The following is a 19,221-nucleotide window of genomic DNA, read 5'->3' as shown; positions in this document are numbered from 1 at the left end:
ATAGGTCCTCACTAATGTTCATAATAAAATAGCACAATTTGTTTCTACTCGGTCCAAGTCTCTTAGGAGAGCTGTGGGAAGTTCAGAAATCCATCGTCTTGTGACATCATCATTTTCCACAAAAAAAAAAAATCTATATTTTTGAAAAAAATATTTTGATTTTTATTATTGCGAGAGAACGGTAGGTTCCGTACGGAACCATTGTTTACTTAGATATGGAAGGATGACCTCCCACTTGGGTAATGACGCCCCCTGGCGATCATTCAGAGAAACTACTTCAGCTCCCGTACTAACGTAGGTAGGAAGGGCCTGTCACTCAAACCGGAGTGACCCGCCTCCAGGCTATATAAGCCCCCGGAGGCGGAAGTAACATCCTCTTAATACCACTCTCTGCCACATTCAGTGAAACAGAGGGGCATTACGTGGGAGGTCATCCTTCCATATCTAAGTAAACAATGGTTCCGTACGGAACCTACCGTTTACTGTCAATATTCCAGGATGACCTCCCACTTGGGATTCTTAAACTCCCCTCTAAGCCACAACCTACTCTCATACCCCCACACACCCCTCATACGGGTGAGCACAGCCCAAACGGGCGTGACCCATCACCCAGAAGGTCCCAGGCCCACCGGACCTGGGTGTGAAGGCATGAGAAAATAAGGAGAGACCCTGACAGACCGAAGTCCGCCTCATTCAACTAAATGAAAAGGACAAGTCCGCCTTATAAGTAAGACACACTATATAAGGAAAACACAGGGTCCCCCCCAAAATACCCCAGGTGGCTACATGCCCACCTGTGGGAGGGGAAGATCCGACTCCTCTATGACGTAGAGGAGGCAACTGCACCCAGAACCGAATGCGCTAGCGAAGAGGATTCGATATCCAGGTGATAGTAGGCTGCAAAGGTAGAAGGCGAAGACCAATTCGCCGAAACACAAATCTCCTGAACGGAGACTCCCTTTGCCAGTGCCCACGAAGTAGCCACACCTCTAGTGCTATGGGCTTTAAGTGCCGCCGGCACTTCCACACCCGCACTAGAGTAAGCCAGCCTGATAGCATCCACAATCCACCTCGAAAGAGTGGGTCTAGACACCGGCTTTCTGACAAGAACATTGCCCATTTCTACAAAGAGCTGAGAAGAAGCTCTAGAACCAGCAGTCCTGTCACAGTAGGCCTTCAATGCCCTGACAGGACAAAGGCAATTCAGCCGCTCATCCTCCGCCGAGACAAACGGAGGAGGATGAAAAGCCAGAAGAACAACAGGCTCCTTAGGGACCACCATGTTCTTAGGAACAAACTTAAGATGAGGCTTGAGCAACACCTTGAGATCATTGTTCATAAACTGCATGCACTCCGCAGACACCGAGAGAGCTTGCAGGTCACCAACTCTTTTAGCCGTGGCCAAAGCCAGCAAAAGAGCCGTCTTGAAACTCAAAAGTTTCAAAGGCATCCCTACAAGCGGCTCAAAGGGAGCCCGACATAGGCCCCCTAGAACCACCTGCAGATCCCAAACTGGGAACAAAGACCTAGTCACCGGCCTCAAACGTTCAACTCCTTGCATGAACTTGATGACCTCCGGGACTTTAGAAGGTGCCTTGCCCGCCACCCCCAGGTGACAGGCATTAATAGCCGCCAAATACCCCCTAAGGGTAGAAAATGCTAGACCACTTCTCAAGCGGTTCTGCATAAATTCCAGAATTTCCTGGGCTGACGCCACATGAGCCACCACAGGTGGAACACGCGACTCGCACCAGTCCTCAAAGGCATTCCACCTTCCATCATAAGACGCCCTCGTAGAGGGCGCCTTAGCACTCTGAATGGTATCAACCACTTCAGAAGAAAAACCGGCTGCCAGCAGGTTTAACCTTTCACGTGCCAAACCCACAGGTCTAGGACCTGCAGGCCTTGGTGGAAGATCTCCCCCCTGGCCTGACTCAACAGGTCCCTGCACTGAGGCAGCTGCCAACCCGGTTCGCAAAGGAGAGGGGCGATCGCCGATCTCCACGTGCCCTTGTAGGGAGCCACCAGGAGCATCTCCAGACCGAACCTCCTGACTCTCTCCAGAGTGGGTCGGATTAAGTCGAAGGGGGGAAACGCGTACAGTAGACCTCTCGGCCACGTGTGCGCTAAGGCGTCCAACCCCAAGGGAGGACTGCCCTTCACCGCGAAGAACAACGGACACTTCGTATTCTCCGCTGACGCAAACAGGTCCGCCACTGGCTGACCAAACTTGCGAAAAATCTGGCTCACCACCCTGGGGTGGAGAGACCAATCCTCGTAGCGAGGACCTCCCCTGGACAGGAGATCTGCTCCGCTGTTGAGGAGACCTGGGACGTGTGAGGCCCTGATCGACTTGAGGCGCGACAAGCACCAAACCGTCAATTCTCGAGCCAGACGGTCCAGTGGCAACGACGACAGGCCCCCCTGTTTGTTGACATAAAACATGGCCGTCGTATTGTCTGTCCTGACCAGGACGTGACAATGCAAAATCCAAGGCTCGAAATGCTTGAGCGCCAGGAGTATAGCCATCAACTCCAAATAGTTGATGTGACGACCCCTCATCTCCAGAGGCCAAAGCCCCTGCGCTGTGCGCCCCTCGAAAGTGGCTCCCCATCCACTGAGACTGGCGTCTGTCGTGATCGACTTGTGGGAAACCACCTCGCCAATCGAGACTCCGCTGGTGAGGAACCCCTCCACCAGCCACGGAGACAGGGCGATCGCGCAGGAAGGGGAAACCGTAACCTTCTTGTACTTCAAGGAGGGCGGGATCCCGAGGGATAACATCCATCTTTGAAAAGGTCTCATATGAAACCTGCCCAAACGCAACAGATGTACTGCGGAAGCCATCATTCCCGTCAGTACCATGCAACTCCTGTAAGTGACCTCCTGGCCCACTTGAAAGGAGTCGAGACATTCCCGAAACCTGTCCACCCTCTCCTCTGAGAGACGGGCCGACATGTCGGATGAGTCCAGAAGGACCCCAATGAATGTAAGACGACTTGCTGGAGTCAGCATGCTCTTGCCGTGGTTGACTATGAAACCTAAGGCCTTCAGGTGAGCCAAAACCACTTGTGTGTGACGCGCCACTTCGTGGGCGGAGCTCGCTGAAATCATCCAATCGTCGATGTACGTCGCCAACCTGACGCCCTGCCGTCTCAGCGGGGCGATGGCTGCTTCGGTCACTTTCACGAAAACCCTCGGGCTCAGTGACAGACCGAAAGGGAGTACTGTATACTCGTACAGGCGACCCTCGAAGGCGAACCGAAGGAATTTCCTGTGTGGGGGATAAATCTGGACGTGCTGATAAGCATCCTTCAGATCCACTGAACAGTGGAAATCCCCTTGCCTGACCGACCGTAACATGGTGGGTACTGTTAGCATCCTGAAAACGTACTTCTTCAGGTACACGTTTAGTGCCTTTAGGTCCAGGATGGGACGTAGCCCCCCCCCCTTTTTGGGCACCAGGAAATAACGGCTCCAAAATCCCATGCGGGATTGGGTCCTGTCCAGCTCCACTATAGCACCCTTGCTTAGCAATGAGCTGATCTCTTCTCTCAAAAGACTTGCTTTTAAACCACGTGCTCTGGTATGAATAACCCTGCTCGAAAGCGGGGGTATGTCTGCGAACTGTAACCTGTAACCCCTGGTTATCGTTCGAAATACCCAATGGCTCGGGTTGCATAACTTCCACTGGCGCGCACAGCGTGCTAGCGTGTTTTGAGCGAGAGAAACCCCACCACTGTGCTTCCGTGACGGCGGAGCTTTTTGGCGGCCGGACCGGAAGTGGGGAACCTGCGTATCCGTATCCGGAACGACCGGATGCGGAGCGCAAGGGTTCAATAGGCCGCATGGCGGAAACACCTTCTGGTTGTACCGCTTGACTAGCGGAGCTATTTTGCGGCGGGACCGGAAGTGGGGAACCTGCGTATCCGTATCCGGAACACCCGGATGCGGAGCGCAGGGGTTCAATAGGCCGCAAGGTGGGAACACCTTCCGATTGTACCGCTTGACTAGCGGAGCTCTTTTGCGGCCGGACCGGAAGCGGGGAGCTAGCGAATCCGTATCCGGTGAAACCGGAAGCGTTCGGTTTTGGCTCGATAGAGCGACAGGAAGAGCAAAGCGATTCGACTGATAAACAGACTCGCCCACAACTAAAGCATTCTCCCCTGACAGGAGAGGAACTTTTACGTTTAATACCTGCTCTAAGGCCTTTATGCTTGTCCCTTGACCCGGGCTCATAGTAGGCCGACAGAATTTCTGACTCAAGGTTAAATTCATAGCATCGCTCACGCGAGGGAAAATCCACTCGCGCGCATGAGGAACCATATAATTGTTTGACGTTAACATTACTGGTTGTTGATAAAACCTCTGACTGATTAAAGAGTCCTGACGGGACTCCATCATTCTTACAGGAGGCATGCATAAAGGATTCATATTGTCGACGCGAGGGATATCCCACTCGCGCGCTTGAGGAACCACATAATTGTTTGACATTAACATTACTGGTTTCTGATAAAACCTGTGATTGATTATCGAGTCCTGACAGGACTTCATCATTACTACAGGAGGCATGCACGATGGGGTCGTCTGTGCTAGTGCGAGAGAGTTGGACAGAGACAGACTTTGTTCTTTCAACATGTTTATTGCCGACACAGGAGGCATCAAAATTAACATTTTCATTTCCCCGACACGGGGTACCGAAAAACGCCCTCGTTTGGGGGGAGGGGGACCGAGAGACACCTCGGACCCCCGCCCCAGCACAATTCCCCTCTTCAGAGTGTCATTTGCGCTGTCCCCTACCGCGGCCACCGCGGTATGAAGACTGCTGCCTGCCATCCTTGGACGGGCGGCGCGGCTGAGCGCGCTCGGGAACCACAGCCTTGGTGCGGGGCCTGTCAGGCGCCCTGGCTGCAGAGGCTCCCCTGGAGGAAGACGAGTGCTTCTTAAAAGAAGCAGAGCGGCCCCTTTCCTTGGCGCGGGAGGAGCGGGACGTCCTCCTAGCTTGCTGCGGTTCATCCTGTGGCACTGTGGTGGACTCGACGATGTCCTTAGCCGCCTTGAAGAAGGTAACTCTACCCTGCAGCAGCTCCAAGCCCCCACCCATGAGGGTGGTGGGACTGTTCTCCATATTTATGAGAGACTTGTACATCTCCCCGCGAGGACCTAGAGGCTTCTCGCCCACGTCCCTCTTAGGCTCGAGGTCGACATAGTCGAGCCAGCGGGCTCTCTCAGACTGGAGGTTGTAGTCCATGGACCTGCCCATCCACTTAACCGCATGCCAATTGACCTTCAGCATGATGTCAAATAGAGTGTTCAGTTCAGCTGTGTGCTCCCCCGTGGGCAGACCTTTGACCAGGTCCTTGGAGGAAGCGAGCAAGAGCTGGATCAGATTTAGGTCCTTAGCGGCCAGAGCAGCGGACCGGTAGGCGTTACGAGCCCTGTCCGACTGCAGCTTGTCCTCCAGGACAGTGAACCCCGGCGGGTTGGTGCCGACGGGGCCAACAAACGGCCCGTTTTTAGCCGTGCCTACATCTTTGTACTGGGGTCTGACGGAACTCAGAAAAGATTGTGCCAACAGGTGGTCCAGGTTAGGGCAGGTGGACATGCCTGCCTCCGCACCGCCCACCAAATCCAGCACAGAGAAAGGCAGCTTCCTGGGGTCTTTATGTGTCTTCCATGAGGAATGGAGGGCCTTGGTGAAACCTTTCACCAGCGGCAGCCTGGAGAGGACATACGGGGCGGGAACCGAAGGCTCCTGCCCGGGCATTTCATCATCATCCTCTGCCTCTTCAGAGGGGAGAGGAGGTGGCAACTCCTCTCCAACTCTGGCCAGAGCTCTCATGTAGACTGTGAGATGATCCAGCATTTCTGCTGCAGAATCGACGTCCTCTGCTCCCGCTTCACTCGCTTGACTGGCGGGTGGAGGGGCAGTGGTGCCTGAGGAGGCCTGGGAGCTCCCTGCGGCGTCCAGTTGACGTGCTGGAGCCGCAGGGGCATTACCTTTCACAGTGACCGTGAGTCGAGAACCCTCGTCCTCGACGGAGTCCTCCTCCTCCTCGGCCGTGTATCCAGAGTATTCAGAACCAGAACCCTCGCTCTGACCGGAGCTCAGGTCCGACTCTCGCCTGAAGGTCTGGACTGTTTTGGTGATGCTCACGTCGAGGGGGACGTCCCCGACGGTCACATCCAAGCGTTTCTTTTTGGGCACCGCGCCCGAAGGGGAAAAGGCTACCGGAGATTTCGTCTGGGTGTTAGCCTTCTTGGTCGCCTTCTTAGCGGCGACTTCACCAGACCCGCCAGCTCCAGTGACAGTGGAGCTAGCTGCGGTCGGTTGCGCGGCAGGCGGTGTCTCATGTAGCACGGCGCCATCTTGACTTGGAATGGCGCGCTGGTTGTCAAGCGGATCTCCAGAAGGCAGCGCCGCACCTTGACCAACGGTGCGGGTCGCCTGGGGAAGGAAAGACTGGGCTGTGGGGTTGAGAGCAGTGGACCCACCTGGTGGAGCGCAGGCCCCGAGGCCTGCCCTGGCTAGGAAGAACCGGTGTATCAGTACATCGTGGTCGTAGGCCACGCAGCAGTCACAGAAAGGTCCTGCTCTCCCCTGAGGACTCAGTGCAGAGAAGGCGTGTGCAACGCCCATGCAGCCGACACAGAGATGGTGAAGATCCTGTCCGTCGATGAGTCCTGGACAGCCTGGACATTGCCTCGGCAGGAAGGCCAGAGGATCCATGGCGAAGCACTGTAGATAGAGTTAACCAGAAGCAGACGAGCTAACAAGCTAACGGCTAAGGCTAGGCCACGCTTGATTCGGGCAGGGCCTGAACAAGCGGTGAGCAGTGTAGCTAACGTTAACAATAGCAGACGAGCTAACAAGCTAACGGCTAATGCTATGCCACGCTTGCTTCGGCGGAGGCCTGAACAAGCAGTAATAATCCTTTGTTATAAAAGGAAATAACCGTCGATTTAGGACGGAACAAGAATAAGTATTCTTAAGTACGGGTTAATTCAACACTCGCCAGTGGGCGACTCCTAATGCCACCGCTTTAGGCTAATGCGCGAAGAATAATAATACAAAGGCTGAGTTTCAACTTATCTGAATGTGATATCGCAGAGAGTGAAAAGAGGATGTTACTTCCGCCTCCGGGGGCTTATATAGCCTGGAGGCGGGTCACTCCGGTTTGAGTGACAGGCCCTTCCTACCTACGTTAGTACGGGAGCTGAAGTAGTTTCTCTGAATGATCGCCAGGGGGCGTCATTACCCAAGTGGGAGGTCATCCTGGAATATTGACAGTAAACAATGGCTTCCACTTTAACATTGCAACTTTTCAGGAGTAGAAAGCCTGCATTTTCTATTAGCTTGGATTCCCAATCGATGATGTCACAAGACGATGGGTTTGTGACCTGCCCACAACCCTCCTCTGAGGAAAAAAAAAGAAAAAGCTATTTTTTAGTGAGGACCAATTATATGAAGATAGGTTGAAAAGTGGTGAAGTACTCCTTTAAGTGGTTAATCAAGTATAGACAAATCGCTAAGGATATAATCGATATAGTTGCAGCCCTACACACACAGTAGGATATGGTCAGTACTAGTAGTATTATTATGCACCGTATAGCATACTATAGGGATCATTGTTCACATTGTAGTACTTTCCCTTAAGCCTTAGCATTCTTTATTCTAGTCTGAATAATATAATGTAACATAAGTATGACGATTATAGCTTCAGGGAAGACCAACAGAAGGAGAGGATGGAGTCTGTTGTGTGTGTGACAACTGTTAGCACTCCATGCACAAACCTGTGTAATGAGTTTATTGCACAGTTGGGCTATTCATGATGGCTGCCATCCTCATCAGCTGTTAAGCACCTGAACCCCAGCATCCATATTCTGGGGGGAACATTAGCTAAAAGATAGCATATCTACAAGGTCACCACATGTTGCGTTGCGACGCGTTGTGAGCTTGTAGATCGGCAATCTGTAACAAAGAGATTTGGTGTAGTACAACTCAGGTTTATAGGGTTTAAATTGTTAATTGCAGACAGGGCTTTTGGTAACACTTAACTTAAAGGAGTAGTTCACCCCCAAAATGACCTTTTTTCTATTGATTACTTATGCCATGGAGACTTGGGTTCAATAATATATTTTGGTATTTTTCGCATTCCTAAGACAAAAAAATGGATTATAGTAAATGTACCCCCATGGATTCCAATTGTAATGAAATTATTGTCTTAGGAATGCGACTAAAACAAAAAAATATGATTGGACTCAACTCTCCATGGCATAAGTAGAAAGAAAAAAAGTCATTTTGGGGGTGAACTACTCCTTTAAAGGTCGGGTCTATAATGCATTATGATCACATTTATAATGCATTAGAATACGCTGTGAATGTTAATAATCATGTATGAGAACTTAAACTTATAACCTATTATAAGTGCTGAGTGGAACAGCACATTATGAATACCTTAACATAGTTATAAAGTGTCTTTGTAACAAGTGTTATAATGCCTTACAAGCATTATCACTACGTATTATAGACCCAACCTTAATATAACGTCTTACCGAGCTGTTCAGGCCTGATTTTCCTTCCTTTTTCTTGAGTGTAATCACAATGACTCCACTCAAGGCTCGCTTGTAGGGCAGTGAAAAGGTCAGCCAATGATATTGAATGACCTCAGAGTCCCCGATTCAGAGCTTGTAGAAATGATCGACCTTTTCCAGGATCCAAAAACGTAATTTTTAATTAAGTGCACAGAGAATATTGGCAACCACTCATGACATGTATATTTGATGTGTAAATTGGTTGGTAGTATAATTGTCTGTATGCATAATATCAAGGCCATATCCCGAGTCTGTGGGCCCCTGAGTCTGAGACCAGGCATGTGCACACATAGGGATCAAAGGGGGCTTGAGCCCCTGCCCTTTTATCCATGTGTAAAAAGTGCCCTCTCAAGACCATGAATGCAGTTTTTACTAAGGTGAAAGAAACGCAAATGCCCTCTTTCCATGCCATACCTGAAGGCAGCATTCAAGAGAATTAATTGCCTTGTTAGTCAGGGAATTTTAATAAAACCCTGGGAATAAATTCCTTACCAAACAATTTCTTCACCAATGTGTTCGTAAAGGTGTCTAGTAACATATTTAACAAAGATTGAAATTCAACATCCCTAGCAAAATATTTGACAGCTAGGGTAATTCTAGATCTCATTCACTTACTATACACTGTACTATAAGGGAAAAAATCACTCCCAAAAATATGCTTTAAGTAGCATGTTAGGGTTCTAACTAGGTGATTTTAATTATTCTGAATCCATTGCAAGCATTTGTTTTGCACGAAAAACAGTCATTGGGCCAAAATGAGACGCACAAAAACAATGGTTTAGTGATGAGTCATCACTTTTGACAAGGCGTATGGGGTCCATTTTTGGCCCAAGGAATGTTTTTCGTGCAAAACAAATGCTTGCAGTGGATTCAGAATAATTAAAAACACCTAGTTAGACCCCTCACATCCCACTTAAAGCATATTTTTGGGAGTGATTTTTTCCCTTATAGTACAGTGTATAGTAAGTGAATGAGACCCAGAATTACCCTAGCTGTCAAACATTTTGCTAGGGATGTTGAATTTCAATCTTTGTTAGATATGTTACTAAACACCTTTACGAACACATTGGTGAAGAAATTGTTTGGTAAGGAATTTATTCCCAGATTTGACAGATATTCTGCTAATTTTCCCTGACTATGTCCAAACTCTCCTGAACTTTAATGCAGCTCTTATGTTGAAAGAATTGCCCTCTCTGTGTAGAAGTCAAGCATTGAAAATACCTCTAAGTTGTGAGCTTGGAGGTCTGCTATTTTCAATATTTTCTCCAAAAGGCCCTTTTAGAAATTTCAGCCCCTGCCTCTCTAACATTCTCTACAGGTCCCTGTCTGAGACCACCTCAAGGCCCCACCAAACACATACACTACACCCAGAGCCAACTGACTGTGTTAGACCATCGAATGTGCACACAATCTACACAACTGTAGAAGATAACAGCGCTTAAAAACACGGATAATTTGAAATGGGATTAGCCTAATACAAAAATATTCAGGGTCTGGAACAGTGCCCAATAGTTGGCAAGGAATGGACACATACTGTATACTGTAAGAAGGTTCTAAAATCTCCTTTTTCCTAGACTAAAACACATCTTGCTGCAATAAATACACTGTGTTTCATTGGATGATCTAGCTCTAGTCACTGAAATCAGAGGGATACAGGTACAAAATAAGTCCTGTGTCTTGTTCCTCATTTTGTATCGCCTTCCTGTTTCCCTTTGGAGCAGAGCGTTGTTTTAATAACAAGTGGAAAGGGTTAGTGTTTGTGCTACGGGCAAGGAATAGACTTTGTTGACCTTGCTTTCTCGCAGCAAGCTCATGAGTGCATGATGAGTTCTGAGAGCTGGTGTCATGAGGAAGGCATGTCCAATCAGTGCAAAACACAACTCAGGGGCGTCACAAGGGGTAGGAAAGTGGGACTGAGCCCAAGGTGGAGGGGCCCTAGTAACTTTAGCTATTGAAAAATAGCAGATATACAAGCTCACAGCGCGGCACCGAGCGCCGCGCTGCAAGCTTGTAGATCTGCAATTTTTTGAAAAGTTGTTAAAATGTGTGCAAATCTTTGAATATGTATTTTTTAAGCGAACATTTGTAACTCAAGTTTTGGAAGTTTCTGGAACTAAATATTTAGAGATGGGGGTCCGTGGCCAAATTCATATCATTTTTTTGGGGGGGTCCTTGACATGAAAAAGTTTGAGCATCACTGAGATAGAAACATAAGTTTATTGCACACATTTTCTCAATTTTTCAAAAATAGCAGATCTACAAGCTCGCAGCGCGACACTCGGTGCCGCGCTGTGAGCTTGTATATCTGCTATTTTTCAATAGTTAACATTCATGGGGGGCCCACAGTGAATCCTTGTACCCACCCAGGGCCCAGAATTTGGTGTGACGCCCCTGCACAACTCCTCACTGTTGGGTGGAAACCTTGTATGTCCAAAACAAAAAGTACCCGACTGTGTTCAATGGATCCAATGTAGTTATTATTCAGTCACAAGCGCGTGTTAAAGATGGGGTGCCATGATTTTTCCCCCCCTCTAAAACATGATTATCAGCTATTATGATTATACTAGGAGGAATATTTTTTTTTTCCAAAAAGGTGTACAGAAAGAGTTAAAATTAGGTTTTTATGTGGCCACACCCACCAGTTCATTAAGTATGCCTGGTTGTCATGGTGGGTGGTGAGCCAGCTGAAGTTAGCCACACCCACAGTGTTGGGTGAATGGTAAAAGGGGAGGGGTTGATTATATGATGTAATTGTATCTGTGTTTTTGGACCGGCACTTTTGACCCACAAGGTGGCAGCCTCCAGGAAAGAAAAAAAAAATACAAAGGGAATACATAGTTGCTCATAACAACCACACCAGTGGGTCTAATGAAGTATTGTCAACCTCCTAGACACATGTAAACCAGAAAAAGTACAAAACTATGGCACCACCTCTTTAATACTTTTCACTTGTTCAACATTTATAAAACCACCACAAACACACAGTGGCAAATGCAACAAGATCTACGGTCCCGGCTTTCAGCCTTGCCGAGATAATGAAATAGTATGTGTTCTAACATGATCTGTCACTCTTGCTCTGTCTCTGACTGACTCTCTCTCTCTCTCCTCTCTCCCGCTCTATCTAGTTCTCTCCCCCTCCTTCTTTTACTCACAAACACACTCGCAGTTAAAAGAGCCAAACAGAGAGCAAGATTCATCAAGGCTGCCCTAAAAATGTCAAATAGCATTTAACACCTTCCAAATTCTCAGCAGGGGCCATCATGAATTCATGAATGAAATTACGAACGTAATGACACCAGAAGAAATATGAATTCATCCTCATTCATGAATTATTTTACATGATAGGAAAGATATTAATATACTATTTGAAATATAAATATTAATACCGCTGAGAATGTTAACATTTGCTGATTACCAAGTTTCATTCATTAGTCATTGGTTTATCTTTTAGAGTTTTAGACTTTGACCATCTTGTTTGATGAATATCGCATATCAAACTCTCCTCAGTGTTTTTATTTCCTCTATGGATTTGATTCAGTAAATTTATAGAGAATCATATTAAGTATAATAAAAGAACACTCACGATAAATGTTGTGTTGTACTGATTGTAACCAAACCATGTCTCTACGTTTTGTTTTCCAGGCCTACTCGTGGCTCCAGAAAGAGATGGGCCCAGAGACGGATCCAGTGGTCATTGTCCGTTTCATCGGCTCCACCCAGCTCTCCAGTGACCTTCGCACCCTCTTGCAGAGCATCTGTGAACAGATTGCCATCAACTACCGCTGCCTAATCCACTTCCTGCCTAACAAGATCGAGGAGATGAGGGAGCTCCTGATCAACTTGCTCGGGGAGTCGACCTTCCACAGGCCCCTTGTCATCGTCCTCGACTCCCTGGAGCAGCTCTCAGACGCGGACGAAGCTCGCAAGCTGTGGTGGCTCCCTGGCCACCTGCCTCGGACAGTGCGCATCGTGGTGTCAACCCTGCCCAACAAACACGGAATCCTCCAGAAACTCAGAAACCTCATCCACGATGAGGGACGCTACGTGGAACTAATACAGAGGGACCGCAAGGTCTGCAGTCAGACTCTTAAGCAGCAGCTGCTGGGCGTGAAGAGGAAAGTCACTTCAGGACAGCAGATCTATGTCAACGAGGCACTAGCCAAATGTACGTTGCCCATGTTCATCAACCTGATCTACAGAGAGGTGGTGCACTGGAGGTCCCATAAGGATGTGGACGACAGGTCCCTGTGCTCCACAGTGCACGAAAGCATTGAGCAGCTCTTCTACTCAGTGGAAAATAAGCTGGGCCAAAGATTTGTCTTCAGGGCACTGGGCTACGTCACCATGGCCAAGGCCGGCTTAACAGAAGTGGAGCTGGAGGACATTCTGTCCCTGGATAACATTGTTCTCGGTGATGTCATTGTGGCCTCGTACCTTAAAAACCCCTTGAGGATCTCTTATGACTTGGTTGCCAGGCTTAAAGAGGAGCTGGAGGGTTATCTGGTGGAGCGGCAGGTCCATAATATCACCCTGATGGTCTGGGCCAACAGACACCTGCACCTCATTGCCCAGAAGTTGTATCTCAGCAATGAGGAGGATGTCCACCAGATGCACAGCCTCCTGGCCGAGTACTTTCTTGGCGCATGGTCAGGAGGCAGGAAGAAGATCTTTACCTACGACAACAACCACTTCACTTCCCTCAATATATCCCATCATAAAAACCCCCACCACCAGCAGTCCCATGAAAAAACATCCTCTGACAAGTACTCCTATGACAGGCAAACTCCCGAGCAGCCCTGGGTGTTCCAATGCAACCTTCTGGAGCCTGACATTTTCTTTGTCAACCATAGGAAGATGACAGAGCTGGTGTACCACCTGACGAGGAGTGGCCGCACCGATGACCTCATGTTCGGGGTCATCATGAACTTTAGCTGGCTCTATACCATGATCAAGATTGGGCAGTTTGAAAAGGCCCTGACGGACATTGATCTAGCCTACAGCTATTCCCAAGAAAAGGAGCTGAAGTTTCTGGCCGCCACTCTCCGTTGCATCAAGGTGAAAGTGATGAAGAACCCAGCGTCATTGTCAGCAGAGCTGCAGCAGAGGTTGCTGCCGGTTGTCACCTCCCTCCCCAAGCTCAGGCACCTCCTCCTGGAGTGTGACAAGGACGGCCCAAAGTACTGCTCTATCGTGCCTCTCCACTCCTCCATGGACGTCTCGTACAGTCCAGAGAGGCTTCCTCTCTGCTCAAGCTACATGCAGATCGTGGAGATCCTGCCGACTCTCGCCCCAAACATTGTCATAGTAGCTCTGGAAGATGGATCTGTCAGCACCTGGGATGTAGAGGGCAGACAACTCCTAAGACAGATTGACACAGCCAGGTCTGTTGTGCTGGGCATTAGGCTAACTACAGATGAGAAGTATCTGGTAGTAGCCACGACCAAAAACACACTGCTCATCTATGATAATCACAAGTCCTGCTTGCTGTCTGAGGTTGAAATCAAGGGGTCCAAGCATGGTAGCATTGCCGGAGGGGTGGCATTCATCAATGGTTTTACCTTGTCCAGTCACCATGCTTTGGCTTGGCTTGAGGCAAGTAAAGATGTCAATGTCATCGATCTGCTCTACGGTTGGCCTCTCTACCAGTTCCACTGCTGGTATGAGGTGACTTGTGTGCAATGCTCTCCTGATGGAATGTACGCATTCTGTGGCCAGTACCTCAACACTGCATCCATCTTTCATCTAGGAAACGGGGATAAGTTGGCCACGGTGACATCTGAGTTTTCCGGGGGCTTCGTCAAGTCCATCCTCGTCCTCGACACCATTCTGCAAATGGTGATGGTTGATAATGAAGGCAGTTTGTCAGTGTGGAACACCAAAGAGATCACCAACCCAAAGCTGATGGAGGATTACGATTGTCGAGGTGATGACAGCGAAGTGGTGGGTATTGAGTTATCTGAAGACCAGCGATCCATCCTCATCTGCAAGGCCACGAGCATTGAGGTCCTGGACACCAAAGTGTGGAAGATGGTGGAGAAATTTAAAGCCAAACGTGCTGAGCGATTTGTGGCTGCTGTCCTCTCCAAGAATGGACAAAGCATCGTGGCGTCCATGGAGAACACCTCCTCCATTTTTGTCTGGAGGAGGGACAGCGGACAATGCATGGCCAGCCTGATTGAGATCTCAGGGGCTATTGTCAAACTCATCAAGTCCACCCACCACAATTTGCTCCTGTCTGTGGCCAGCAGTGGAGTGTTGTCTGTATGGGACATTGATATCATCACTGCCATGTCCAACATCGATAAAACAGGCAAGAAGATCCAGACCTTAATGTTGTCTGGCCGAGAGGACTATGTCTTCACAATGGACGGTTCAGAGTCTATCCACAAGTGGAACTTCAGCACTGGCTTTATTGAGACCATCTTCAAACATGAGGGCTTGGTGGAGAATTGTGTCCTTACCTCCTCCGGGGATCTCATGGTGACATCGGATGACAAGTGTAGTCAATACATATGGCAGACAAGCACTGGGGAAAATATCTTCCGCATCAACGGCCAGAAAATATCACAGCTCCTGATGACACACAACGATCAGTTTGTAGTGTCCCTCTGTGAGCAGAATGCCTCGAGAGTCTGGAGGCTTAATACTGGGCACAAAGTGTGCAACATTCTGGTCAGCCTGCAGAATGCCCTGATCACCACCGCAAACACCTTCCTCGTTGGAGTCTCCAAAAACAAACTCCTCGCCGTTAGCCTGTGGTCAGGCAGCGTGTCCAAGAAGTTTGTTTGCGACGATGGCATTAGCATTGTCAACTTTAAACTCATTCCTGACTGCCCTGACTGTGCAGTGTTCATCACATCCACGGAGACGGTCTTCATCTGGAGTGTGGCAGATGAGTCTGTCTGTAGGCGAGTCCAGCTGCCTGCCAACTTCCTCAAAAACCTGGACGACTTCCAGATCTCGCCCAACGGGAAGCTAGGAATTGTCTCTAAGGGCGATGAAAACATCAATGTGCTGGACCTCCACAGTGGGAAACTAAGGCTCGTCCATGCCGCCGGTATAATCTGGCGGCAGAAATTGTCAAGGGATGGCCGTTACCTGGTGTACATCTGCTTCAGGAGCTGTGATGAAGATGACGAGGCTGGTGTTGTGTCCAATCTGATCGTGATGCGCCTAGCAGACGGCAAGAGCATCGGCACATGCTCCCTCTACAAGACACCCACTTTCCTCTGCCTCTGCCAGAGAGCGCTGAACATCATCATTGGCTTTGAAGACGGCAGCATTGGCACATACACGGTGGTGGACCGTGTGGACGCTGCCCTCAAGATCAAGATCGCCACCTCAAATAGTCGACAGATTGTCAACAATGCCTCACAGAAGGTACGGCCCAAGTGCGGAAACCATTCCTTTAAGTCCATCGCCGACTGCGTATGGCGGGAGTCAACCGAGGTCTTCTCTAGGGATAGCCCAATCAACGTCTCCGATTCGGGAGAAGCAGAGACCACCACCCCAACGAAAAAGAGCGAACTGCTGCAATGAACCTGGGTGACGTGGATGGAGTAGTGGGGATAAGCAGGGGCAGTTGATTCGTGTTTACAGCCACCTGATTCAGCTGCAGACGTCAGCCCATCGGAGTCGTTTATGGGCCGACCACTATAACGCTGCACTCAAGTCATGTATTACTTACTTCCAACCTATTGTTTCTGTATTACACAGGGAGACTGTTATACAACAGACTAGTTTTTTATCCTTGAAGACAAAAAAAAGTGGGAGATACATTGTATTAGAGGTATTAGTTTGCCATTATGTGTCCTTCTGCATTTGAAGAACGGTTATAATTCAAGTGTCTATATGTTGAACATTTCCAAAGCCATTCCAGTGAGCTTAACCACTCTTCCTTGTAGATTATTTATTTACATTGTGCACATCAAGCCATATTGTTATTATTTATGAAAGAGAAAAGGAAAAAAGTTTATTTGTGTTTGTTTTTATTACATCAATTGGTACTGTACAAAAAGGAAGAACTATGAATATGTGTACATATCTTTTTGGCTGCTGCAATTTGTGCAACTCCTTAAAAATGTTTCCGTTGTGCTTAATGCAATCAAAATGAGTGCCTGGAATTTAAGATGTTCTTTAATGTGCAGATTACAAGATTTATGAAGATGCAGGGAATTTGTAAAAACACAATAATACGTATAGTTATACAATACAATACTTGCATTCATGTCAAAATCTTAATGATCAATGTATGGGAGGCCAGTCAAAAACATGAGCGACAAATGACATTGTTCATTGTTACTTTACTATAAGTTGGAAGATTATTTATATTATTGAACTGTTTGAATGCACTTGATGTGAATTTATCTGCAGTTCCATGAATTTCTGTCTTGTTTTGTGGGGATTTGGGGAAGTGCCACTATGGAGCATACAGTGTAGCATATTATCATTATACGCATTCACGCCTTAAACAGTGTTGTTGCTTTAGGTTCAGTGGAGTTGAATTTGTTCTATTTAGATGTTACAATAGAAAAGGACAGGGTGATTAGTCCATTGTTCCATTGAAACAACTTGGCCATGTGGATAGATAGCAGTTTAAACTGTAAGTGGAAGCACTTTATGAGTGATTTGTGAGAAAGATTCCTTCATATAAAGCATAAACAAATGGCTAAACTTGTTTTAATTGTTATAGTGTACACATTTAACATGGGTGTTGTTTTAGCCTATGGATACACACAGGAAATACAGGTTCATGCTGGGTACAGCTCATTCACTGGCAATCAGGAACGTGCACACATAGACATCAAAGGGGGCTTGAGCCCCTGCCCTTTTATCCATCTGTTAAAAAGTGCCCTCTCCAGACCATGAACGCAAGTAGTGAAAATAGCCGACCTCCAAGCTCCCGTTGTGAGCTTGGAGGTCTGCTATTTTCACAATTTTCACCAAAAGGCCCTTTTAGATATCTCAGCCCCTGCCCCTCTAACATTCTCTGCACGTCCCTGCTGGCAATGCAACCAGACAGTATAGTTTGTCTATTAGCATCAGTGGTGGAAAAAGTACTCTCGTTTTACTTGAGTAAAAGTATCAATGTAGAAATACTCTGTTAGGGTGCCCTACTGCCCTCACACCAAAATACCTATGAGAGTGGAATCCGCGTTCTGCCAATGCATTTCAATGAGAATGGAGCGGTTTCATGCCAGTAGAGGATTTCTGCAAAAACCGCTCCACTCTCATTGAAATGCATTGGCAGAACGCGGATTCCACTCTCATAGGTATTTTGGTGTAAGGGCACCCTTACAAGTAAAAGTACAGAATTCAAAATGTACTTGAGAAAAAGTACAAAAGTATTGCCGTCAAAATGTACTTAAAGTACCAAAAGTAGAAAGTATTAATTATGCAGAATGTCCCTTTTCACAAGTTTTCAAATGTATAAAAAGTATTCAAATATTTTGAAAATGGCAGACCTGTAGATCAGCTATTTTCAAATGGCCAAAATGTATATACAGTATGGCTGAAGTGGTTTTATGTTTTGCAATAGTACTCAAAAGTAACTAGTAACAAAATTGGACATCAGTACAGTACTTAAGTAAATGTTACTTTCCACCACTGATTAGCATTACAAAGTTACTGTCTATTGGCAGCTGAGGCATGGATGGCAGGCCAGCACATGACAGGCCAACAAAAACACAAATCGTTGGCCTCATAACATAAATGCCCACGTTAGTTTTGGCCAAATTGAAATTTCTGCTAACTCTACTCCCCTAACACTGCTGCTTCGTTTCCCTTATTTCCTAGCCTATCAGAAGGCTTGTTACATTCCAAAATGACTTAGGCCGAAAGAGCTTTTAAGTAAACTCTTTGTTAATGTACGTAAGCATTCTGATAGGCTGAGGACATCTAGGCAATAAGGCAGGATGAATCAGCAGTGAAAGTAGAGTTAGGCGCATATAAATAAAGGCAGATACACATAAACATTGATTACCCAAGTCACCTATGACGTTGACAAATTTTCATTCTTCATTTCTTCTTTCATGAAAACCTTAAAAATATGACTTAAAGGAGTAGTTCACCCCAAAATGACTTTTTTTCTATTGATTACTCATGCCATGGAGACTAGAGTTCAATAATATTTTTTGGTTTTTGTCACATTCCTAAGACAAAAATTTGATTAGAGTAAATTTACCCCCATTGATTCCGGACGAATGGGGGTACATTTATTGTTATCACATTTTTGTCTTAGGAATGCGACAAAAAACTAAAAATATTATTGAACTCTAGTCTCCATGGCGTGACTAATCAATAGGGGGAAAAAAGTCATTTTGGGGTTGAACTACTCCTTTAAGCTATTATGCTACGAGGCTAACACAATTAGATGCTTAGCTGCGGTTAACCGACAATCTAAAAATATGTGGGATGGTATAGGGCACTTTATGTGCGCGTGACAATAGTGTACAGTACCTTTCTATTGTATCTTTTGGTTTATTTGCGCTTAGCCCCTGCCTCTCTCTCTCTGTGTGTATCTATGGTTAACCTCAACTCCCAGTTGAATTGTAGATTTCTAAGTTGTGATTGGACAAATCATTTGTGAGGGATGATCAAAAAATACCCACACACTTACAGTACACG

At 47.2% G+C, this 19,221-nt stretch overlaps 1 protein-coding gene across 1 annotated transcript in view; it reads left to right on the top strand.

The window, feature by feature from the left end:
• The window catches only part of nwd2 (NACHT and WD repeat domain containing 2), a gene marked incomplete at both ends in the record, with an annotated part of 95,879 nt that extends 79,745 nt beyond the window's left edge, over positions 1 to 16,134 (top strand). The window contains one exon of the mRNA XM_080742032.1: positions 12,238 to 16,134. Coding sequence (XP_080598158.1) covers positions 12,238 to 16,134 — 3,897 coding nt within the window. The remainder of the gene's footprint in view (positions 1 to 12,237) is intronic.
• Between the last annotated feature and the right edge of the window lie 3,087 nt (positions 16,135 to 19,221).

This window comes from Nannobrachium achirus (assembly GCF_963921795.1).
Source record: "Nannobrachium achirus genome assembly, chromosome: 14".
Taxonomy (NCBI): Eukaryota; Metazoa; Chordata; class Actinopteri; order Myctophiformes; family Myctophidae; genus Nannobrachium; species Nannobrachium achirus.
The sequence above is the reverse complement of the archived record's forward strand: the minus strand, read 5'-3'. Positions and strand labels throughout refer to the sequence as shown.